The 24,965-nt window shown below is 43.8% G+C and overlaps 1 protein-coding gene across 1 annotated transcript in view; it reads right to left on the bottom strand.

Annotated features, from left to right (window-relative positions):
* Positions 1 to 266: 266 nt before the first annotated feature.
* carmil3 (capping protein regulator and myosin 1 linker 3) overlaps positions 267 to 24,965 on the bottom strand; it is a 67,215-nt gene continuing 42,516 nt past the window's right edge. The window contains exons 19-40 of the mRNA XM_076097964.1: positions 23,653 to 23,749; positions 23,510 to 23,564; positions 21,590 to 21,762; positions 20,381 to 20,449; positions 19,912 to 20,005; positions 17,582 to 17,680; positions 17,338 to 17,457; positions 15,613 to 15,726; positions 14,684 to 14,859; positions 14,492 to 14,585; positions 12,574 to 12,699; positions 11,257 to 11,323; positions 10,660 to 10,847; positions 9,805 to 9,884; positions 7,942 to 8,061; positions 6,411 to 6,579; positions 5,469 to 5,838; positions 3,702 to 3,808; positions 3,403 to 3,604; positions 3,062 to 3,133; positions 2,628 to 2,747; positions 267 to 307 (exon numbers count right to left, since the gene is read on the bottom strand). Coding sequence (XP_075954079.1) covers positions 267 to 307; positions 2,628 to 2,747; positions 3,062 to 3,133; positions 3,403 to 3,604; positions 3,702 to 3,808; positions 5,469 to 5,838; positions 6,411 to 6,579; positions 7,942 to 8,061; positions 9,805 to 9,884; positions 10,660 to 10,847; positions 11,257 to 11,323; positions 12,574 to 12,699; positions 14,492 to 14,585; positions 14,684 to 14,859; positions 15,613 to 15,726; positions 17,338 to 17,457; positions 17,582 to 17,680; positions 19,912 to 20,005; positions 20,381 to 20,449; positions 21,590 to 21,762; positions 23,510 to 23,564; positions 23,653 to 23,749 — 2,753 coding nt within the window. The remainder of the gene's footprint in view (positions 308 to 2,627; positions 2,748 to 3,061; positions 3,134 to 3,402; positions 3,605 to 3,701; positions 3,809 to 5,468; positions 5,839 to 6,410; positions 6,580 to 7,941; positions 8,062 to 9,804; positions 9,885 to 10,659; positions 10,848 to 11,256; positions 11,324 to 12,573; positions 12,700 to 14,491; positions 14,586 to 14,683; positions 14,860 to 15,612; positions 15,727 to 17,337; positions 17,458 to 17,581; positions 17,681 to 19,911; positions 20,006 to 20,380; positions 20,450 to 21,589; positions 21,763 to 23,509; positions 23,565 to 23,652; positions 23,750 to 24,965) is intronic.

The raw sequence follows: 24,965 nt of genomic DNA, 5'->3' as shown, positions 1-24,965 counted from the left end.
CACTGAATACTGTGTGCTGTATGGACTGCAGGTCAGAGCTTTCCTTGTGCCTGAGGAAAGAAAGTGCAACCGAACAGAAAGCACACCAGTACATGCATTTTCAGCAACAAATGTTTACATGGATTAAAAAGGAGAAAAAAAAAGAAAGAGTAGCTGTTGCAAGCTTTGTCATTTCAGTCCACACGGTTTTAAAAGCTCGTCTCCGTCCAGTCCTCCTTGTTCCAGTCGTCTCTGCCCAGCAAATGTCCTCTAGTCCACTGGTAACGTCATAACACGTCTCTGTTACCCAGCTGGGGGCTTTCATAACCTGAAGGAGCAGATACAGTGTCATTACACGACTGCAAAGCTCAGCCAATCAACAGCAGTCTTTCCGTTATCAACGTGTCACTAGTAGAGACAAACAGTATTCACCCAAAGCTGCACTTCCTTTACAGCTGCAGAGCTAGAAGGACGGCGAGTATTGGACCTGCATTCATCAGTTGAACACAAACGCGACTCCGGCTGAATCAGAATGCTGCTGCGTATGTGCTCCATTTGTAAATAGGCAACCGTTTCCTGACAAGTTCACCACATCAACTTTAATAAGGTCCTTTCTGTTCACTCTAAATAATCCAGATATAGCAGGATTAAAGCTGCACCAATCAATATCTCACATTAACAACAGATCAAATGACTGTGTGTTATGTGGAGGGGGTCATCCGCAGTGCCAAACCCACAGAGAATAATCCCCCAACTAATGCAGTTGCCCTAATAAGCTCTGCACAGCCTTTCGGTCCATTTGGAATCTTTGTGTTGGATTTCTGGCACGCAACTCCGCTCTTGACAACCTTCTATTAAATCAGAGCAGACAGCTGCAGCAAAAACAACAACAAACAACTCTAAATAAATAAACCTATTGTACTCTACTTTCTTGGTGCCAAACAGCAGAAAGACAGAGCTAGCTAGTGAGCAGAGCATTTGGGTGCAAATGCTAAAATGGAATGAAAATTGGTTTTGCATTCATCAGGTAATACTAATACTAATGTTGTTCTATGTTTGCTGGATGTTTAGAAGTTTATGAGAAAATGACTCTACTTCTCTCTTGATTTATTACCTCAGTAAACATTGTAAACATGAGTTTATGGTCTCAATCTCTAGTTTCAAGTCTTCTTACACATGATGTTCATTTAGTAAATTATGGTCCATTTAGAGTCACATAGACCATAAAGCAGGGTGTGCTTTAGGGCGGGGCTACTGTGATTGACAGGTTTGTCCGCCTGTTTTTTCGTCTTTGAAAACAGACTGTGAAAGGGTTAACGTTCTGTTTATCTAACTTAATTGTACCTTTTTGGTCACCTAATAATATGTTTTCGGGTTTCACTTCTGGTTGTAAAAACACCAAGATGGCGACGGACAAAATACCGAACTCAAGGCCTCAAAACAGTAGTCCACAAACCAATGGGTGACGTCACGGTGACCACGCCCACTTCTTTGCTTTTAGCTTGTTCTGCTGCCCCAAGGTGGCCACAACAAATAAATTGTCCGTACACTTCAAGTCTTTAGATTTCACCGTGTACAGGAAAGGTTCTCACATTTTGTCAGCCAAGGACTGTCGAGACCCTCTCATGCATGTCCCTTGGAATTATTTGACAGCATATATTTTTTTATTTGAATAGTTTTAGAAATACAAAGGAACACCACAAGAGAAAGTTATTAGAGAGATACACATCTTTATATCATAACTTAAAAGGAATGAATCTGTAAACTTTTCACGGACCCCCTGGCAGAGTGCCATGGATCCCTGGGGGTCCCCAGACCCCACTTTAAGAAATCACTGGTGTACAGGAAACACAAATGTGACAACGTGCCTGTTGTCCAGATGATGAAGTCTCTGCTCGATGCATCGGCCTGTCTGAAATGTAACCAGAGAGGACCCAGAGGACCACGCAGCTTCCACACAACTGGCTTTTATGCCATCATTTCTGACATGTGGACCTTTTTATGATTCTCATAGTGATTGTAATTTCGTCCCATACAGCATTATTTTTGATATACAGTTCTGTATTACAGAGGCAATTAGCAGTGCTTGTGCCCCTGGAGTTCCACTGCTACGGGGGTTTCATCTTCAATAACAGCTCAGTTTAGAAACTGATGACCAATCAGCTCAACTTGGCTGCCAATTATCTCAATAATGCAACATAGTATCAAAAAGGAATCGGCTCGAATTAATTCAGGAGTGATTTATCTGTTTAAGGGTTCTGGTTTAATAGCACGCTTATCCAGGCAGCGTCAGATCCGGCTGCCATGAGACATTTCTGGGAAACAGCCAAATTACATCTTTAAATGATGTTTTAGGATTTCAGCCATTCAAAAAATACCAGAACAAGCATGCATTCAATATGTTGGGTATGACTCATCCATGTTGAGTTGAGCTTTTTCAAAAAATAAATGATCAAATTAAGCTGTACAAACCTTCTTATTTGGCTTTTATTTGACTTCAGAAACTGAATTTGTCACTGACTTTAGTCTACTTTTAATTAAAACTGTACATATCAGCTAAAAATCTTTTCAAACTCAAGGGTGCAAACTCTTCCTGCTACATGGTTGTCACACCCCACATATTGACAGGAAGTGAAACAGATACATACACCTGGTCCCAGCAGGGTAGTCCAGAGATCTGTTTCTGTGCTGGGGGAAACGGGTCTTTTTCACAGAAAATCTGTGATCTGAGGACCTCTCCAGATCGTAGGGGCTGTCCCGTTCCATGCCTGAGGGGAAATGGCACGAGAACACACACACACAGAGTGGGGTGTGGGAACAGAATAGGGGTTGCAGGGTGAAGCAGCAATGCGGTAACGCAGCCAGGAAGCTCTACGGGCATGGGAGCACATCAAATAAGAGACTCGCGCTGCCGTCTTTTGATAATAAACAACAAAAGGCATTGCGCCATTGTTATGAATTATGAACAAAAACAGCGAGATGTGCATCTGTGTCAGACATCCATGCGTAGAACTAAACATGCACGTTGTGTTCATCTTAATGTGTGCACAACAGATTAGGGTAACCACGGCGTCAGACATACCTATGTCAAACGAGTTGGACTTCCTGGTGGGACGCGATGTTGCTGGAAATCCATTATGACCTTCTTCCTCATCTGGTTGGGGGAACGGTCATAAAAATCATCATCTGATCATATTCTGTCGAAATGGCCTTGAAGATGTCATCATCAACTAACAGTATTCTATATGTTGCCACTTTATTCTAACTAGTAGAACTCAGATATTTGTATTACATCTACAATGACGATACAGAGCAATAACAGACCTGAAACTTTTTCAGACTAAAAAAAATCCAAGAAGATTACACGCCACTTTTTTTAATCATGCGTTATCGACCACATCACAAGTAAAGTTGTTACAGCACCTTGACTGACGGGGTCGGCTGCTTCTGTCCCCGGCTTGGCCGATGCTGGTTGACTTCCCTCCTCTTCGATGATTGGCTGAGCAGGAGGCAAGCTCCTCTGGTCATCGGTCGATTCTTCACCTGGACTCACGGGGGAGGCTTTGGGAGAGGCCATGGCCATTTTTTCCAGAGAGGCGTCGTCTCTTGAGAGGTCGAGACCGGGCTGCGGGAGGAACGCAGCGTTGGTGTGCTATGTGACGCGTCAAAGAGAGTCAGCAGTGAATGCTTTCCTCCGTCTGTTTCACATGCCGTACACATACCTTATTGGGCAGCACAGGACGCTGTCCCTCTGGCCCTCGCGCTCTCGGCTTCTCGTCATTCTTCCTTTCACTCTGGTCTTCTTCTCCTTGCAGCCTTCCCGCCTCTTCTGGTGAGACAAAAACACAGTCAGCACAGGCCGTACGAAGACCCGACAGAGATTTGTTGTACAGTTAAAAGCCCTCAAGTCTCAACACTGAGGAGCAGGTCCACACTGTAATTGTGCTTTATACGTATGGCTGTGACTTCAGTCCCAGTGTAGTCGGGGCTCACATTTCCAAACAAAAACAATAGAATAAGTACAAAATAAAGCTCCAAAAGTATGAGAGTTGCTTTACATTTCTATGTTAAGAGATTTCTACAACTTTGAGACAAAAGGATATGCAAAATATGCTGGCACCTTGTTACTACGCATGTGCATATGCTCATATACTATGGCTACACGCTGACGGGTTGTCCTTGATGTCAAAAAAAAAAATTGCAGCAGCCATTATCAATCATATATTCACTTTTTATCAATCAGAAAGCGTACTCTTCTGGGCAACAGCCCAATTTTTATTGTCAATCTAAAGGTTATTTTTATTGATGTTTTGGGATGACCTGCTCTGGCCTCGAGCTGTTGTACTAATCTCTTAATTCCCTTTGAGCCAGAGTGTAGTCTGTAGTTTTGCTCATTACGAAGTCTAGACTTGAAACCAACAATAGCCCTTAACAATGGCCGTCTCTCTGTAAAGGCCCTTATAGGTTGCGACAGCGTACCTTTGGGACTGAGCCAATCAAACCTCCGCCTGCTTGTATTGTTGTCTCTCATTAAACTCACTTTGACAGACTTGTCTTGAACAAATCTTCTTTTAATGACGCTGATCCATCTTTGATTTTACCGTAGTGGTTTCCTTACTTCTTCATGTGGCTTCTTCTGAGCTTCTTTCCCCAGAGAGCTGTTGTTTTTTTAACTGTTCACAGAGCAGAGCTACAAAAATGTATCACTGTGAACCAGTATTGTTAGCTGCCATCTATACATTCCTTTGTACTACATGCAGATCTGGTAATTCATCATTAATGTTATATTATTGCTCGTAATTATAATCGGTTGAGGTATTTAAAAAAGGTGCCACATGCTGCATTTTAACATCAGAAAATGGATTTTGAAAAAAGCGTATAATTACACAGAGCCAGCCAGCTGTCTTCATTTTACAGTAATTAAACCAAAGCATCGCTATCTATCCGACAGTATTATGACTTTACACTACATTAATCCTGCTTTAATATTCATGTAATAAATGTGATTGAACGTCACTGCATCAGTTTACCGTTTCTGTTTATCAAACATAAGAAATTAAATTTTACTTGAAAATGCAATCAACTACTGTAAAATAGAGAGAGCTCCAACTTTAATGTAATATACTGTACAATTAAACCACAATTTACCCTCCTGCAACTCAAACTCCTGGTACTCAGTCCATGGCAGAGCTTTGACAGTTACTAAAGGAAATAAATGGGATTTGTTTTGCCACCGTGGTGATGTTTGTACAGTGTGTAAATATTATGTTGCAAAGCTGCTAAAATAACTAGATATGCTTGAGCAATATGATTTAATGTTTTTACATTTTGTGTTTGTTCAGCGTTTTGTACTTGAAGTAACATTTAGAAAGTCCGTTAGGCTGTTTGTATGAGGAGTCTTGCACATTGAAACTCTGTTGTTCAAACTGAGCCAGAACAATCATACAACAACTGCAATACAACTTTGCTTGTGGTCTCAGCTGCAGTACCTAAACTCTCCTGCAGGTGTCTCTGCCTCATAACAGCCAGACTGGGCTTGATGCTCTGTGGAGGTGGCTCTGGCCTCGGCCCACAGGGGACCGCGCTCCTGCTCCCACCGCCGCCGTCCTCTCTGTCCTCCGTGTCAGTCCGCGGGTCTGTCAGGGGAACGATCCTCTCCTGCCAGCCCTTCTCCATCTGTCTGTCCGTCTGGTGCTCGGAGGACGCCACGTGGCCATTAGGTCGAGGATCTGCGTCAGAGACGGCGGTCGTTCCGTCAGTATCTTGGTCCATCACTTTGATGTCGCAGGAGCTGCTCCCATCAGAGTCCTCGATTTCTGCCCCGATGCAGCTGTACACCATGCTGACCAGGTCTGTGGACTGGACAACCACAAACAAAAAAAAGAGCCCTCAAACCTGAAGAAAAGTCATCCGACTTCACATACCTTATAATATACCGTCTAGGATTCCCTGTTGTCAATGATGCACTGAACCATTTAACTAGTCTGGTGGTAGCAGTGGTAAGAGTGAGGGCTACGATTAACATTTTGTAATTCTAGTGAATTCAACTAATACGAAAATTTAATTATCCCTCTCAAGGCTCAGAGAGGATCCGTGGACTTTGAGCAGAGATTTAAAATAGGCCACATCTCTGACAAGCGACACACGTCCCGCACCGATAAAGACTGGGAACAGCGATGCACTGTGTCATGAAATCGTTGCACATTTGCATTTACTACTAACAGATTGCTGCACTATTCCGCAGGGGAACAATGCAACGTGTGCCAAAAATGTTTTGGCTATTTGTAAATCAAACACACGCTCGCGTAGTGTCGCCACGAGTTCAAAGGTCACAGTTGGCTGGAGCGCAGCATCCTCGGAGCTGCTTCAGGATTCACCGTCGGTGGTGAATTTGTTTGGATTTCTCACTACGACTGTCCCGAACACTGCACCTGTCTTTGGATGAGGCAGGAGGGACTGGCAGCCCTCATCCCATGCACAGGCACATCCTGCACGGGCCGAGGTGAAGGCATGGTCCCGTTTGCTCCAGGAACAGTGTTCTCGGGCTTCCCAGCCTCCTTAGAGTGCTGAATCATGGAGTAGACGTTCTCTGAGGTGCTGCTGGAGCGGAAAAAGAAAAAAAAAAAAAAAAAGATTTTGATGAGTATTTATGAGTTTGAGGTTTGACCCGAGAGGCACGGGATGATGCGAGGAAGTGTTCGGTGATCTAACTTGCCCTTTAACCGACTTACTTGCGATGTTATGAATATAGTGTGCATTCATCTGTAATTATTAACAAACTAAATAATCTTTGCTGTTGTATTAAGACGGCAGGGATGAGAGGGAGAAGAGCTGAGATGGAAGCTAAGCTAACCCAGCTAGGACCCGAGGCTGCTCCGCTACACAGCCTACTCCTGGCAGTCTGAAGTTCGGTCGCTGGAAAATAAGAAAATAAGACTTTAGGGCGAACCCAGCAACGGGAGGTCGATGACTGTTGAGCCCACATCTTTACAGAGAACGGGCCTAATCGTGGCCTTCCGTTTCAAGCAGCACTTGATGGGCGAACCGCAGGACAGCGAGCGAAAGAAAGCGCAGAACTGATGGACAATGTTTTCCTGATGTCGAGTTTTTAAATGTTAAAATGTCAGCCATAGTATCTGCCCAGAGAAGTGTTTTCGTTGCCGCCGTCTACATTCCTCCTGAAGCAAATTCAAAACAATGCCCTACAGACATGCTCTACCGTTTGTGTTTTGCTTCGTCTGTCATGCTTTTCTTGAGTTGCAAATGGAGCACAACTGCATTCCGTCGTGCATCCCTGTGAGGCATAAAGACAATAAATAAAAAATAATATAAATACAATCCAAAGGAAGACGAAAGGAATGTGTGCAGGAGGCGGCCAGGTGAATAATCTGCAGGTAGAACACGACATCGTACACATCTGTTCTGTAGTCCTCTTTCACACAGCTGTGTACACAGAGTGTAACTCCAGCGCCGCAGCACGGTGGATCAACAGCACAGGCGAACACATTACCGGTGCCACCAGTGTTTAGTCACATTTCCTTTGAGTTCAATCTGTAAGCACCTCAGTCGGTTGAAACTCACACGCAGCTCTCACTGAGTGCCTCTTTCTCCCCGTTCTTTTGCAACTCTAACTCCTTTTAAAAAGGTGACGTTTACAAAGAGTGCATTTCTGCACCCACAGTTATTAATCTGTGTCATTTATTTTTAAAGAAGTCTTCCGCCTTGTACTTTCTCCTCCCCGGTGCCGTTATGCAACGGCAGCTCGAATGCATGCAATGCCATAGAATTCAAAAGCAAGGGCGAAATATTTTCTTCCATTGAAATATTCATGACGCAATGAAGTGACGTTAACGCCCGCCGCTGGATTCATTTAACAGCCATCTCATTCTCTGGGTCTGTGCACTTAAATGCTCCTCTCAACCCCCCTCCTTCCCCTGCAGGCCCCCGGTGCAGCGTACTCACTCCGAGTCCTGGTTAGAGATGGTGGAGTTGCGGTTCTTGCGGAAGCCGGAGAAAATGGACAAGACGCTGCGTCTTTTCTTCCTCCTCAGCGACTGGCCCTGATGGAGGGATGACAACTGACTGAAGGGGAGAGAAAGAGGAGGGGAAATCAGAGAGAGTTATTGGTAAAAGAACAGGCAGATAAAGGACAGTTGTAGCATTAATGCCAATTAGCCATCAACCATTATTGACCAGTGTACATCCTATATAAGTGTTACTTATCTTAATGACCCATTTGACCATAATGTTGGTTTTTTTTCCCATTCTGAGTGGGCCTGTGCAGATGGTTTAATACATGTGACAGAAGGCATTATGGCACAGTTCATGCTGCCTCAATGACTCTTTTTCACGCACTGCTGGTGAGCATTAACCACACACCGTCATGTGACCCAACCATTTAGGAACTACTATTTCCATGTGGTTTGGGGAGTCATAGTGCTGTTTAATTTCAACTTCTTTTTTGAGCCACGTATGATTATATTACAATCTAAAATCAACGATTTTATGAGCCAAATAAAGTACGTTGCTAATAAATGGCTAACTTAAAACCGACCTTGAATGTGTTCTCATCATTAGACCAACCTAAAAGTCTTAACCCAGTGTACTGTGTTTCTTTGGCAAACACTTGTTGGAGTATTTCATGTTAGTCTTTTTTTAATAGTTTCACTTTTATTTATGCTGTAAGATATACAGTTTTAAAATTCTCCTAAAAGATATAATAGATCTTATTTTGGTTACATCCTAAAATTAAACGTGAAGAAGTGCTGCTTCAAACCTGCAATGATTGATTTTTTTTTGGGGGGGAAAACAAGCTGTAAACACAACGTTAACATATCATTTACCTGTCGAGGTTTTACTGAAACACATTTACGTTCACCGAAGGGAGAAACAAAAACTCAGAAGCGTTCTCCCGTAAATATGAATTGTATTCATCACAATTCTAACTCAGTGTCTCGTGATTAGAGTTTAGCATATTGCAATTAAAACATTTTTTATATGATAATTATGAGAAGACGATCCCATAATTATGATTAAAACGATCAGTCAGGGTTTAGGAAGACAGGCCGTGATGATCCTGCCTTTTTCCTTCATGGTTGGAGGCTTTGGGAGACACTGATTCAGTCACTGACTGCAGGGCAATAATCATACTGAGTGGCAACACATTGCCCCGGAATCCTAAGTTATTGGAGTCGTAGACTTAAAGCGTGCATTCAAATGATTGTTTTGCCTGCTTGGTGGCAGCGGTGGGGAGATATTGTCATATTTTAACTCGACATGGCAAGCAGTGCATTTACACATCTAGCGGATGCTGAGGAACACAGGCATTTGTTTGGATTCCTGTTCATGGCCACCTGCTGACCGTTCCCACTAGTTGCTAAATTCTCCACGATATCCACCAGCTCGTCGCTAACTTTGTGCCCTTTGTTGTTTTCTCGTAAATAAAGAGAGCTTCTGTCTACATTCAGTGTTACTCACCAGAACGCAATGTGTGTATCCTTAAGTTGTCCAACAATCATGCTGAATGCTTTTCCTTCTTTATAAAATATTTGCAAAGCCAGCTGTTCTTATAAACTTGAAACGTGCTTTATTTACATCCATGTTTGCTAGCTTGCAGTCTGCATCCTCCTTGTATCAACAGTCCATATTTCCTATTTCATATGTGTAATAACTCAGTCTGAATATATCTTATTTTAGTTTTTGTTAGTATTTATTTTATCTATGCTTTGCTGCTTCATTGTGTTGTTGGAGCGTTACCGCCACCTGTACATCAGTGGAATAGTTTGAAACCACTGGCTGAATGTGCAAGCTGACGTTGTGAGCTACCTGTCGGGTAGAACTCTCTTGCTGTAGAAATCAGGCAGTCCATCCTCCAGCATACTGACTCCTCCGTTCTCCGAACTATGCTACACACACACACACACATAACAGGAAACAAACAGAACAACAGGATAACAATGATCAATCTGCCATGTCGACAAAAAACTGAAAGGCTGACAAAAGGTATCATCATTTCAAATGGCTTGCTGGCAGAACCAAATCCAGCGCCGACAGAAGTCTGTTTGTAAAACGACTCCTCATCACGCCGCCCTGAGTTTGTACAGATTTAGAATAAGCCCTTTTACAAAGTCTCAAAACAAACAAGCCGCTAAGTTAGAGCCTGCCCGGCGGCCCCAGAGACATGGCGGCGCATGATTAACAATCGAGTCACAGAGACGCATGCGACAGCTTCCTACTTTAAAAAGGAACTTGTTTTTGGAAAGTGCCACCGGCACGGAAAACGAGATAAATAACAACAGTTCACGCAAAGAATGCAAGAGATAAAAAAAAACCCTTGACAACTAAACATCTCGGGTTTACTTTCTCACCTCAACGCGCCTCTGAAGCTCGTTAGTGAAAACACACGGACTGAACATCATGCTGCAGCGTGAGATCCACAATTTGGGCAGTTAAACATATACAGTGGTGCCACTAGCGCAGTAAAAACGTTACCTTCCAGGTGCCATAAAAAGATCCAGATGCCATACAGTTAAAAAAAAGAGCTACAAATCTGTTCATGGGGGAGAAACTGCCCTTTGGAGTTTCCCCCGTTACAAGAAGCTCGAGGGAAAGCCGCTTCCTGCCAACTGAAGCTCAGAGTAAGGTCAAAGGTCACTGCCACGCCGTTTGCCATCGACTTACAGATTCCGGGGGAGGGTGACCCGCTCTGTGTCTCCGCGGCGGGCGAGGCCTGACGTGGGTCACGTGACGCAAGGGCGAGCCGTTGGTCGGGAGGGTGGACAGACACTCCCATGATGCCGAGTGGGTAAGAGGGGCAGAGTGGGGTGGGGCTGAGGGGGTAGGAGAGGGACTGGGCTCATCACCTAGACCTACAACGAGACAAAATAATAAATGATTTCATAGGTCACATTCTGTCCTACAGTAGACTGCATATTAATATACAGCATGTTGAGTTCAATTACATAGACAAATATGAGAAGACAAATGTGAAAACCGTCCATGGCCTTTAGTTTAGTGGCCCTGTGAGGCAGAAAATGGATGAAATGGAGAAGACACTGCTGTTCTTAGACCATCACCACTAGTGGGGCAAAAATGTCAAGTTGGGCTTGAAGGCTGTATCACAGAGAAGGCCATGCTATCACTTAAAAAAGGGTTAATCCTCCAATATTAAGATATCACATGCAAGATTGCATACACTGGTTAATAACACAGTCACTACTGAGAAAAGTTAAAGCACCACTTGACCCTGAGCCTGCGAGTCGAGGCACAAAAACTCACTCTGTCGGGTGGAGACGGGACGGATTCTTCTAGTTCGGGAGCTCCTCTTCTTAATAGCCATTGTGTCCTTTTGTCAAAGGAGATAAATGCATAATGAGCAGTGACTTTATTTCCAACACTGTATCTGTCACAGCTCTGCCACCATTATCCTGTTTTGTCCATCTCTCACTCACCTAATCAGTTTATTCAGTGCACCTGCCAGTCACACCCACCTCGTCAGCTCATTACTCTCACCGGCTCACTCTGCTGCATCCACTATTTAAACCCCAGTCACACACCCACTCACTGCCAGATCATTGTCACGTCTACCCGCCCGTTTGGCTCGTCCTGTTCCCGGGTTTCCCCGTCTGCCTGCCCTGCCTCATTCCCCCTCGTCTCTTGTCTCGTCTGTGGATTCCCTCTTGTGTTCCTGTAAGTTCCTGTTCCGATCTCTTTATCCATTAAATACCTGCTTCACTCAACTTCTAGTCTTGTCTCTATTTGAGTCCTCCACCACACCCCGTGACAACATCTAAATATTTGAACACAGACGGGACAACAACGCACAAAGCAAGCAAAGGGAATAAGTGGGTTACGTATTGTATTTCGACATTAATAAATTACCAGTATATTTTAAACCATAACTGTCCTTAACAACCAAAAAAAAAAAGAATGCTGTGATTGTATTTCAGAGGAAATCGGTTTGGTTGCTTTAAGGACTGTTCCTCCTGAAAAAGTGGAGCAAAGATGATGAGAAGATTACTTCCAACATGTTTATCCTCTTCAGTAAAAGAGAGAAGAGAGAGACGGTGCGAAGAAGTGGAAATCAGCATCTTCTCTGCAGTGGGAAGCTACAGGGATTATGGGAAATGTGAGCTGCGTTCCAAATCGCATAATGTTTTCTTTTTGCTTTTAGTACACACTGCTGCTGCCCCATGCAGTATGCGTTCAGTTGGGATATACTATTTTGTCATAATTCTGCACCTTGAACTTCCTTCTTGCTCATTTATCTGCGGTGCAGGTGATTGTGGGTCAGAATAGCCAGAAAACCATGCTGGCTCGCAAGAAATGTGACCTGATGCAGCAGGACATCCTGGTGTACATTTTGAAATTGCTTACTTTCTCCATTCAATAGCCCCAAATCCAAATGGTATTTAATTCACAGGATTTGCTACAGTAGAAAAGTAGCAATGCACATTTCAGAAGCTGAAACTAGTGAATTCACTCGACCTAAACTATCAGCTGATAATCACAATTGTTGTCATCCAACAACTGCTAGGTAATAATCAATAATCCTACACATGTGTACCTCTGGATTATCATCAGCATGTCACTTACTATTCCCAGGTTGACGCCAAAGTCCTCATCAGGAAAATCCAGAGACTCCATTATTCTGGACTGTCTGACAGTGCGTCTCCCCGTCCCGGCGTCATCCCAGCGCTTCACCTGAGACACCTGCCTCAGCTGATGCAACACACGCACGTACACACACACACACACGCCAGGATGACACTAGGAACAATATCCTTCGACTCAATCTCAGAGGCCAAGTGCGTCCGCCGCTGTACACAAGAAGCTCCCAATCAAAGCAGAGGATACTTTGCTATAGTTTTGCGAAGCCCATGAAGAATATGGATAAAATGCAATATCTTGTTTATTAAAGCAAAGTGAGGCATGATAGAGGACAAACTCGCACTGCAGCAAAACAGAGAAAACGAAAATGAGATCGACGACACAGGGGCTGAATGGAATGCAAAACAGAGCAGGGCGAGGCAGTGTTATTGCCAGAAGTCTATTTTTTTTGCATCTTTTTCCACCGGCTTCATTTTAAACAATTCAATTTTATGGAGAGGAGAAGCCGCAGGGGTCCAATCACGTCCTTAACGGACACAAATCCACTTGTCTTGTTGTCTCTGAGTGCAATATTCTCCCAGAAAAGCTGCTCGATACTTACAACCCTTCACCCTGATATGGTAATGACACAGCAGCTGAAAAAAAAGAGTGCCTACTTCGCTTGAAGATGCTAAAAAGCTCAAGCATTCAAGGCATCAGATTTGAATGGGTGCTCCATTTTACAGATGGTCTTTCATACTGTAGGGGACCAATAACGAGCTTCTGCTGCTACCGGTTCTTAACTCACCAAATTGAATCTTAAATGTTATAATTTTCTCGAGTGCTGACTTTGACTTCTGAGTGTGATCTGGAGGCATTTCCTAGTCGACGCTACGGCGCTCACTTAAATCTCTGCACTGCACTGAAGTAGCTGGAGGCAAAGTTGTACTTATCTGGCAACATTTGATCAATAGTGCGTGTGATCATAAACACTTTTTTTTAGAATACTGATGTTTTCTGCTTACGCTTTAAAGATTCAGTGTGTTCGGATTAATCCGTGACTCATCTTACTCTGCAAAGATACTGCCTAACAAAATGTACTGAATCATCATGTCGTACACAAACACACCGCACAAACCAGAGAATGGTTTTGTAGAAGCGGCAGTAGGTTGCTCATGGATCATCATTCATAAATAAGTTGTTTTTGGTGAGGAGCAAGGAACGGTATTAGACTTGGAAACGGTGATGGATCCTCTCAAAGTGTGGAAACCATCCAACCAATGAAAAGAAGTCAGAGGGCGTGCCCGCATCCTGTCAATCACTTCTGGAGGTGGAGTTTGGATCAATGTAAGGGTTGTGATTGTGAGTACATTTATACAGATTTGGTCTCTTTCCTCCCAAAATGACTGACATTTATAGTTTTTGGAGGGCAAAATAATGCTGTCTTCTGCTTACGAAGTGAGTGATTTTGCCAAAATGCCGGATGGTTGATGCAGATGCACTAACTGACAAGGAGACAAGCCTAAGCTCCACAACATAGATGTAAACATCGCCGAAGTGGAGCTCTGACATGGATGTGGCGGAATTTTAGTGACTGAAATACGGCGGCGGACGCTGTAAATGGATCGCAAGTGCCGAAAAACCTGCAGTTTGATCTCATATCTTTGTTTTGCTTCAGTTGAGAGTTGATCCAAATATTAGTGGCTTAGAAATTTGACCGGCTTGTGCTGCGTCTCTATGGAGAGTCCAGTGCGAGCCGCCATGTTGGCCCATTGTTCTGCCCTCAAAACTATGAATTGCAGATTTATGTTGAGCAACATTAAGGAATAGTTCAACATTTAGTGAAATACTCGTCTTTGCTTGGTTAGCAGTCTTGGTTTGCTCTACGTTTCTACAAAGAAGTCATGCAGAAAGGGGGCATTACCAGTACCAGGGTTTTATGGGTGGTGTACAGCTCTTGTAGAATCTGATCCACTATGGAGTTGGTCAGGTAGGAGACCACAGACAACTTCACCTCCCTGAAAAGAGGAGAGAGAAGGAAAACAGAGGATGGAATGAGAATGAAAGTCACTACCTTGGCTCGACTTTGAACGGCTTCACTCATCCTCCTTCTTACTCCAGCGCTCTGTTGATATCCTCAGCCGCTCTCTCCATGAGGGCGTTGCGGATGGCGGAGCGCGGGATCGATACTTGCTCGGAGATGGACGAGAGAGGCGTGCTGAGTCTCTCGGCAGCTGAGCAGGACATTGGACACAGCTCGTGGCACAGGGACACCATCGAGTCCACCACCACCTGGAGACGGTTGAACCGAGACATGCGTGTCACACACACACACACATTCCTAATACATTCTTAATACATACACATTCAGGATTCTCTGGTTCCAAAGCATTTCATTATTCATGCACGGTGTTTCTTTATCTGCTCGCTTAGGTTTTTCACCCAGTTCCTTTGCTCTGACTTGTCGTCATCTTTTATTTATGTGCATTGCAGCATCCATTCATCCGTGTATCAACTACTAACGATTCAGACGATCCGGTCCGCCTTCTTCCAGATCCAACTTCGTCAGTTCACGCCGAAGTTGGACACTTGCGCATGAAGTGAATTATTGCATATTGATCTTGACCTTCGCCAATTAAAAATGTAGCCTTCTGCGTGACGGCAAACATTTGAAAGCACAAACAGAAATGCTAATTATTCTCAAGTAAGTTGAAATTCAACAGAGAGTATCCAAGAGTCCTCCTCGGGGTGTGCTGCTTTTTTTATCTTTTCGACTGCGCTGTGCTGCTGAATCCCGACGGGAACAGAATGCAACTAAAAGAAATGTTAAACTGTTGCTGTGAATTTAAATGCTACATTTCTTTTGAAGTCAGCAAACCTGCACTATATACACACACACACACACACACACACACAGCCACGCGCCATTAATGGGCAATTTAAATGCAACTAGTCCAGAGCTCCACTACTGTTTAAAATACGGATGCATCGGGGAATGGCTGGTGTCTGCGATTACGGCCACAGTTCCCCCCCCCACAGACATACCTGCAGCTCTTTGTCGGCAGCCTTGGCTAGTTCTCCAGCCAGAGCGTCCAGCCGCTGCTTGACGGGGCCGTCCACTGACAACACATGGGCCAACTCACACAGGGAGGGATACAGCTGATGCACACACAAACACACAGGGAAGAGAAGAGGTTAACGTCGGTGGAGGAACGATCGAGTGTCAAAGGGGATGTTGTCATTAAGCAGAATGTCCCGCTTCTGAAAGTTATATTCTATGTAATATATGGTTGGATTATTATTATAGTGCTGTTATAGTAACAGTTACAGGTGGAGCTTATTTGACGACATTATATTCAGTTGGTTTAATCAATAACAAAATCATCATAATCTAGGAGCTGATATGTTTTGTGGACCAATTTGTAAATTATTTTGATGTAAATTAACACATTTTGGGTTGCCAGGTTGTGGAAAATCTCTCTAGATCACTAACCTTTGATGTTGTCTCATTAGACAGCGAGAAGCCTGTGACCCTTATTATAACTTAAAGGTACAGGAAACTCAAAATCTTGAATTTGTAGCTAATAGGTGCTAATTATGCTAAGTTGTATTGCCATCAGCTCTTAAAAATATCCCATTGCTGTTGTTTCTTTACCTACATTTGGTTATCTTTATTGTAGCCCATCTAGCTCCAGCTCAGCTCCATCACAGAGAGAAACGGCTCTAAATAGGAACACTGCTCCACCTGGGAGTCTCCTTTGATGTGTGAGTAATAGTCATTAGTCTAATTAGAGTTGACAGAAGGAGAGTTCTCCACTTCTGTGAACTATCCCAGGTGAAAAGTTCATTTGGTGAATGAGACGGGATCCAAGGAGTTTAATCCAAGGGATAAAGAAAAGGGAGATGTGTGTGCTGCGCTAATTTAAACCAGGATACAAAACAAACTGAGCTGTGAACTGTGGTTTAGCTCAAGAGGTGGCGCCGCGGCTACCGTTAAAGAAAAACACAACCTGGCAACCTAAAAGTTATTCTGATTGCTTATAATGGATCTACTATAAATATTATCATATCAATTATTATTGAATAATTATATAACCATTAATAAAGTCATCAGTTACAACTTATTAACCCCTTATAAAGGGAAAAAGCTTATTCTGCAAAATAACTGGTCACGAAAGCGATCACGTATACGGAATGGGGTGAAGTCTACAATATTTCAATATAATATATGTAAAGTATAAAGTAGCTTCAAATGGAAACACTCAAGTGCAGTACAACTCCCTAAAATAAGTCCAACATTAGCTCTCCTTTTAACTTCTGAGAGAATTGGCTCTTTAGCTGCTAAATGCTCCAATATGTTCTCAAGCTAGTTGCTGACATTGTCTGTCTGCCATCAGATGATGAGCATCCAGTGGGTTGATTAGCTTTGTTGCTGAAAACAACAGCAGTGAGACCCGTGAGAATGAAACCAAACAGTAAAGTTGTGGGCTGTAAAACCAAAAAAACATGTTTTAACGATCCGCAGAGCTGACAGGAGCTGCAAAGAGTCGGGTGATAAATATCTGAGGGTTTGTCACGAGCCTTTCACAAGTAGACATGTGATCCATTGCTAATATAAATTATATATTTTAACAATTTTAGACAATTGACTAGACAAACTACATACTTCCTAAGTTTCTGTATCTCACATCTTTAGATATAAAACGAGTCAGAGTTTAGATGTCACACACACACACACACACACGAGATATAAAGCGGTAGTCCACTCACAGCTCTCGAGTCCCGGGCTTCTTTGAGGATCTGCCTGGCCGTCTGGACCTCCTCTCCTTCCTCGCTGCCTTTCAGGACACACAACTGCTGCTGCACGCGCACGCACAGACGCTCCATCACCTGCGCACACGTAAGACGCAAATCAAACAAACTTGAATGCACGTAATCGTATGCAAACGGTACACACCAACATTAAAAACACAAACTTCTTCCACCAGTATGTGCACAAAATACAGACACGCACTTGTTCGGCAGTGCTGGTGACGAGGCCTTGGTGCAGCCGGAGAGCCTGTTTCTGGGAGAAACGCTGAGTCTGGTTGTTCCTAAGCAGGGCACGCTGGATCTGTCGCACACACACACACACACACACACACACGAAAAACAGAGAGGAGTGTTGGTGATGACAGGTGTTTACCAAGCACAGTGCGCAGGAAACGGGAGGAAGGGCTATTTGCATGGTAATAAGGAGACTGAGGAGAGTTCTGATCCCCGGAAATAAAAGGGATGCCTTTGATTTATTTTCCTGACTCAGCAAGAGGTGGTGTTCCCTGCTTCATTATCTTATGCAAAGAAAGGTGGACTCAAGAGCTTTGCAAAACAATGTGCAGACAAACAAGAACCTCAACCCAAGTGTAAGCTTCATACACACACATACATATTCATACACACACTTAAGATAAGAACCAGAAAATGGTACATTAGGTTACTTCCACAGCAGATCTATTTATAATGCTAGAAATAACTTAAAGCCAAAACATGTTCGACTGAAGTAAAAATATACTGATTTTTTATTTTTGTTTTGTTTCTGGAGATCTATCTCAAATGCTCCTTTAGCCTCCGAGCTTGTGGGGAGGCGAGATGTTGTGTGAGAGTGACTGACAGCTGAGCCTTCAGAGAAACGGGAGTTTGACGTGCGATGTCAACAGACTTGCTCTGTTAACTGCAGCTTACGAGCCAGGTGACAAACGGCATTTAGTTAGCAGTGGTACTGACAGAAAGGACCACACCATCCAGGATCTAGAGTGATAGCAAGCACACTAATGGAGACTTATTTATGGATCTGAACACGTCATGGTGCAAGATAAGACACGTATCCAGTCGAATGTTTGCACACGCTCTTTTTTCTCTTGTGTGTCTTTGTCGTAGGCGGCGGTCTGGCTGTCAGTAAATGTCACTGTCATGCAAATGACAGGAGGTCAACGCTTTATGCAAATGTTGCTTGAAATGAAGCGTTTTGATTGGCTGTATGAAAAGCGCACCTCTGATGTACACAGCCAGATAACGGCACATGGACACATGAACAGACGGCGGCCCCAATGTGATCGAAAAAAACAAAAAAATGTGAACGTGCACTTCGACACGGGGAGGACATGTTCGATATTCGGAGCACGTGTGCGGTGCAGCAGGAAGTAGCGGCATGTTAGCTGTGAAAGAAATCCATCACTTCCCAGTGTGACATTTTCAGGTGAGAATGCACAAAGGTTGAATCGCAGATGTTCTCCAGGTCACATGATCAAGAGGAATGAACAAAGACGGCCTGCTTGTTGCCTGTCGTCTAACATGCAGCTGCCATCACAGAATCAGCAGAGATTAACCTCTGACCGAATCAACACCTCTATGAAAAAAAAGAAGCCTTAACACCCTTGTTTTACTAATGACCTATGATTAACCCAAGTTTACCACATTAAACTTTCACACAAACAGGTAGTGAACACGGGCCCTGCAGTGCAACACAGTTATTTTAATTATAGATTCATTTTCAGATTATTTTCTTGATTAATCGTTTGGTCTATAGAATTCTGGAACATTGTGAGAAATGCCCAGAACAATACCCTCAAGCTTCCATCTTCTTACTTCTTTTTTTGTGTCTGACCAACAGTCAACAACCCAAAGACATCCAAAGTATTATGACACTAGGCAAATAAAAGCAGCAAATACTCACATTTGAAAAGATTGATCGATGTAATGTTTGATTTATTAGCAAGTTGGTTGCCAATTAATTTTTTGTCAATTTACTAATTGTTTCAGTTCTAAGTGCATCACATTGATTGGTGGTGTTAAAGGTATATCTACACTAATAGGTCATGACATTTGTGCTATTCATAATATTGTTCCCCATGGGAATGTTACATTTATCAATCACTCTTAACCTAGAGCATCTCTTTCACATTATTGAAAATGGAGAAACACTGAAAAGCTTGCCTGCTCTCTGAATACAGCATAAACTGAGCCACTGTAACTTTAGTCGTCAGTGGATCACTGGATACAGAAGCATTTGCAATCTCTTCTGCATCGCACTGGTTAGATGTTGCAACCCAAATACTCAGAGGCCTCTGAAAAGTAATTGTCTTTTCATGCAAACGTATTTATGGCACACATCCCGTGCAGGGTTTCCACAACAGCTATTTAATAATCTATCAAAACGTCCGCATGAAATCATCACTTCTAATGAACAGGCAAATTACAGTCATTCATCAACACCACGAATCATCGTCCCAGTGGTCATTAGGATTTTGAGAACATGACGGTGCAAATTCAGACATCACAAAGTGAAGGAACAACAGCTCCTCTCACCTTGGTCAGGGCTTGGTCCGTCCTCTCCGGGGCGCTGCGGTGCGCCTGAGTGACATCACCGAGGGGGAGGGGCATGTACTGAAGGGTGAAGTTGCTATTAGGCGGAGAGGAAGAGGGAAGAAAAGATTATGTTACCCTTGCAATAACAAACAGGAAGAACTGTGATGTTAACGAGAACAAACAGGAAACACCCAGGGCACTTATAACAGTTGTCTCCAATTCCCTAATACGCAAATACACCCACACACCCGTGTACAGCGCACACACACACACACACACACACACGCTCTAAAAAAAACATGACAGTTTGACTGGCATGCACGTCAAAGAAGTGATGAAACACTGTGCAATAGTAAACATTGTACAGAGATGGTTGTCTGCTTTTCATGTGGGTGTGTGAGTGATCCGTTTTATGTGTGTACCCCCCCACCCTTTTTTCCCTTCTTGCCGCGTGTTGTGTTCATCTTACTGCTCCAGCGCTCTCGCCACATCTTGGAAGCCTGTCGCCGTGGTGTTGTTGCGATCCCACGTCACACTCCTGAGAGAGATCAAACCAGCGGGAAATAAGAGGGGAGACCGACACGGGGAGGAGGAGGAGGAAGAAGAAGAAGTAGATGAGTCACTTTCTGATCCTCCTTAAAACACACACACACACACACACAGCATCACAGTTGCCTTACTTATCTGCACAAACACATCACAGACAGATCAACAAGACATTTGTTAGAACTTTTTTTTTTGCTACATGCATCGAACGAGTCCATATCGCAACATTAAGAATGCACGAACAACCGCCTTGCAGCTAATGAGCTTCTGCTATTTCACAGTGCAGATGCTCCACCTACACTCCACACTGTCTGACTCCTTTCTAATTTATCAGTCATGCTAGGCCCCTCTTTCCTCTCATCCATCCTCCTCCTCCTCCATCTCCTCTCCTTCCCTCGACTCGCTCTGTCCTAGAAATTCAATCAGCTCAACCCAAATCCCGCTCCTTAGGTGGTCTCCCTCTCCCGTCCCTTCGTAACTTCTCTCCATCTCCAGTCCATATTCAACCATTTCCACCATCCTAATACTTCCCTCCGACACCCCCTCCCCCCGTCTCGCTTCTGTCCTCCTCGCTTTCACCTGCTCCTCACTTTCCTCCACCTCCAAAAACACACATCTTCACTCGGTCTCTTCTTTTCTGGTGCAATACATTGTATGCCTGAAGGCCATTTCCCCTCCCTGCACCAATTCTCCCCTCTATCCCTCCAACTGCTCAGTCTTACCTTCTTATCTCCAACATGGTTTACTTTTCCCCTCCTTGATCTTTGAAGCAATGCACTGAACCCACTGTTCTGCCTCTCAGCAACCTCAGTATATGATCTCCTCATACTATACCCAACATAGAAATTTTCTCTCCGACCCTATTCTTTCATCTTTCCTCGAACACCCCTTTCTTTCTTAGCTCATCCTGCTGTGTAACAGTGGGCTCTGATCTGCAAGGAAATCCCTCCTTTGCGCCCATTAAACTTACACACACACACACACACACACACACACACACACACACACACACACACACACACACACACACACACACACACACACACACACACACACACACACACACACACACACACACACACACACACACACACACACACACACACACACACACACACACACACACACACACCTGAGAGTTGTGTTGATCTGCAGGGCTTTGCTGAGCATCTTGGCCCCGGAGTCCTCCAGGAGGTTGCCGCTCAGGTCCACCTTCCGCAGGCAGGTGTTGGAGCCCAAGGCGTTGACCAGCACCGTGCCCCGCTGGCGAAGCCTCGAGTCAGCCAGGGAGAGGGACTGCAGGGCCTGGAGGAGGAGCGAGCACGGAGGACACAAGATGGAAGACGATGAACTTTAACACGGGTGAAATAAATGTGAGGTTTCCTTTATTTTTTGAAATATCTGGAAATGTCAGTGTTTTAATGATCACGACAAAAAATTGTATAACCTGATTTTCATCCACGTTCCTGTATTATTGAGTTTTGAAAATCAATAATAAAAAAACCTGGATGAATATCAGACTTTCAAAAGCTTAAACCCTCAGCAGTTGAATAATTGATTGTTTTTGTACGTGCCTAGAAAGACCCATTGCATAATAATCAACTGCTTCTGTGCACAGAACTCTGTGAGCGGGACACTTTATGCATTAGGACTTTATCTACAAGTGGTGAACGGTGTCTTCTTCCAGTGGAGAGACATTACAACTTTTAAACACAAATAATACTATCCATCCATCCATCCATTATCCAAACCGCTTATCCTGTTGAGGGTCGCGGGGCGCTGGAGCCGATCCCAGCTAACATTGGGCGAAGGCAGGGTACACCCTGGACAGGTCGCCAGTTCATCGCAGGGCACATATAGAGACAGACAAACATTCACGCTCACATTCACACCTACGGGCAATTTCGAGTCTCCAAATAACCTAAGCTGCATGTCTTAAATAATACTAATCATGTTCAAATTGGTTTAAAACATGATTTCAAAAAACAAGTTTTTCAGTGAAATTAAAGTCTAATCACGTTTTTTTGAATTTACAAAAGTTTTTAAGATGAGAACCAACATATTCATCAAGTCTCCCATAACCAATCATGTTAAGTTCTTATGGAAACAGGAATTGTAGTCCATGATACGTTTCAAACAAAAAAAACGCTATCCCACTCATGTCTGTATGCCTAGTATGAAGCTGGAGCTAGCGGCTGGTTAGCTTAGGTTAGAATAAAGAATCAAAAACAAGCAGGAATTGGCTTCGTACAACTTAAACAAACTAAATAGAATGTTATCTAATGAGCTTTAGAGATTGGTGGATTGTGTTACCCTCGGACAGAGCCAGGCTCGCTCTTTCCCTCTGCTTCCAGTCTTTTTTCTAAGCTAAGCTAAGCTAACCATCTCTTGGTTTGTTCCCATTTTCTCACTTTCGATGCTCGCAGCCTCCTGTGACTCATGTACTGAAGTGTTATCATGGAGCCCTGGATCAAATCTGTGCAGGACGCACACACACACACACACACACACACACACACACACACACACACACACAGATGCTTCTGATGTCCGTGTTGTCATCACTCACCGGGCGACTTAACTAACAGTACCTTGTTGTACTTCCTTTAAACTTTGACCCACATCTGTGCTTCTGTTAGTGTGCTTGCACACATACATCCCACCGTACTGAGCGCGAGAGAGCATTGTTGTGAGCTATCGCCATCAACAGTGGTAAATAATTGAGTAAGCAACTTGTCATGCTGGATTTGCAGAGCGGAGAGCAGAGGGAGCCCCGGGAGCCTCGCGAATACACCGAGACCAAATGAATCTTGTGCGGGGGCTCCATAGACAACGCGACATCGTGTGCGTGTTCGCACCTTGTGTGTGGCAGGTGGGGAAACTGCGCTTAAATGCACATGAATGAGGACACGGGAATTTAAACGGTGACAAGTGTGTGTTCGTTCGTGCGTGCGGCTACAAATCCACGAGGCGTACGTGTGCGTAGGCGTGCATCTGCGCGGAACGCCGCTGAGGATTTGTGTACAATATGTTACATAACAATCCAACTCACACACTCTTCCTCTTGCACCAAATGAACCAGTTTCTGCAGAGTCTCATCCAGCACCCTGAGGAGGCGGAGAGAAGAGGAAAGCATTCATCATCAGGATCCACTTCGCAACCATCTGTACCGCTGGTCCCCCGCATGGTCCGTACCTGCCCTTGATGTTGAAGTTCTTCCCCAGCATCAGGTGTTTGAGGGAGGGGTGCCGCGAGAACGCTGGGATGACAGCCAGCAAGTCAGCATCCAAACCTGCACACAACACAACACAACACACACACTTCACTGGAGTACGAGTGCAACGCCAGGAATACTGTGCTCTCCGTAACATCTGTAAAAACCCACTTCCAACGGGTCCGAAGCCGTTATATCCATCCATGCTCTCTTCAAAGCCATTAGACTCCTTTGACAAAAACAGGGATTTTACCTCGCAGACAATTGTTGTTTTAAAGGGTTAGTGTGGATTCACCAGAGAGCATAGATACATATAAGCCCAATTCTAAAAATCCAAACTATCCCTTTAATATTTAACAAAACCAAGATGAGAGGATAACTTTCATATCAAACTGAAAAAAATACATGTTTTTACTACACACATTGCTGGGCTGTCACACCAGTGACTCATCATTTACTCCGCCAGGTGCTAACATTTCATTTTTTTTCATCTCGTGGTCTGTTTTAGAACTAAATCGCATTGCCCACTGAAATGCTAAAATACTCCTAATTACCCTCCCACCCACTCACATTCTCAAAAGCTCAAGGATGGAGGATGCTGCTAACGGGAAGTGGTTACCACGGCGAGATATTTCAGCAACAAAAAGACTTAAAAGAGAGCAAAAATATCTGTGTTTAAATAAAAAAGCGAGTTCATTCTCGTGTCAATGACAGGAAACTGTGACACGACAGAGCAGGGCTGGTTAAGCGTCGAAGGTTGTTGGAAAGTTGTAGTATAGAAAGTCTCTATACTACACTTGTAGTATAGAGAATAACTATTATAAGACCAACGTGTGTTCTATATACGACAATCGTTGTCGGACCTCTTTTTCATTTTCCATGTACCTTGAGAGGGAGAGTTTGAATAGAAGTTGGATCCCTCTTTAATCTGGTCATTCGTTACTTTCAAACAATCAGATCAAACATGTTGAGGACATCTTTTGCTATGAAACGTTATTTTGAACATTATTCCAATACTCATAAGATTTTGACAGCAAGATTATATGATGGTTGTCTGTAGGGAGCCGTGGGCAGAATGTTGCTGTTCTGTGCGGTAGAGGCAGAGGCAGATATCCGTATTTAGTTTGTGGAATGGGCCAAGCTCCAAAAAGCTGGATCCTACAATTCCCAAAATGCAATTCGGTAAGCTTTCTTTTTAGCTTGTGTCGCCAAGCTTTTTAGCTTTTTAATAGCGGTTTTAAGAGCCCAGGCTTTCTGTTAAAAATGTTAAATTAACTTAAATCCGAGATAACCG

This window comes from Anarhichas minor, unplaced genomic scaffold (genome assembly GCF_050575085.1).
Source record: "Anarhichas minor isolate MPS153535 unplaced genomic scaffold, ASM5057508v1 ptg000024l, whole genome shotgun sequence".
Lineage (NCBI taxonomy): Eukaryota > Metazoa > Chordata > Actinopteri > Perciformes > Anarhichadidae > Anarhichas > Anarhichas minor.
This window is presented reverse-complemented; position numbering and strand designations above follow the sequence as displayed.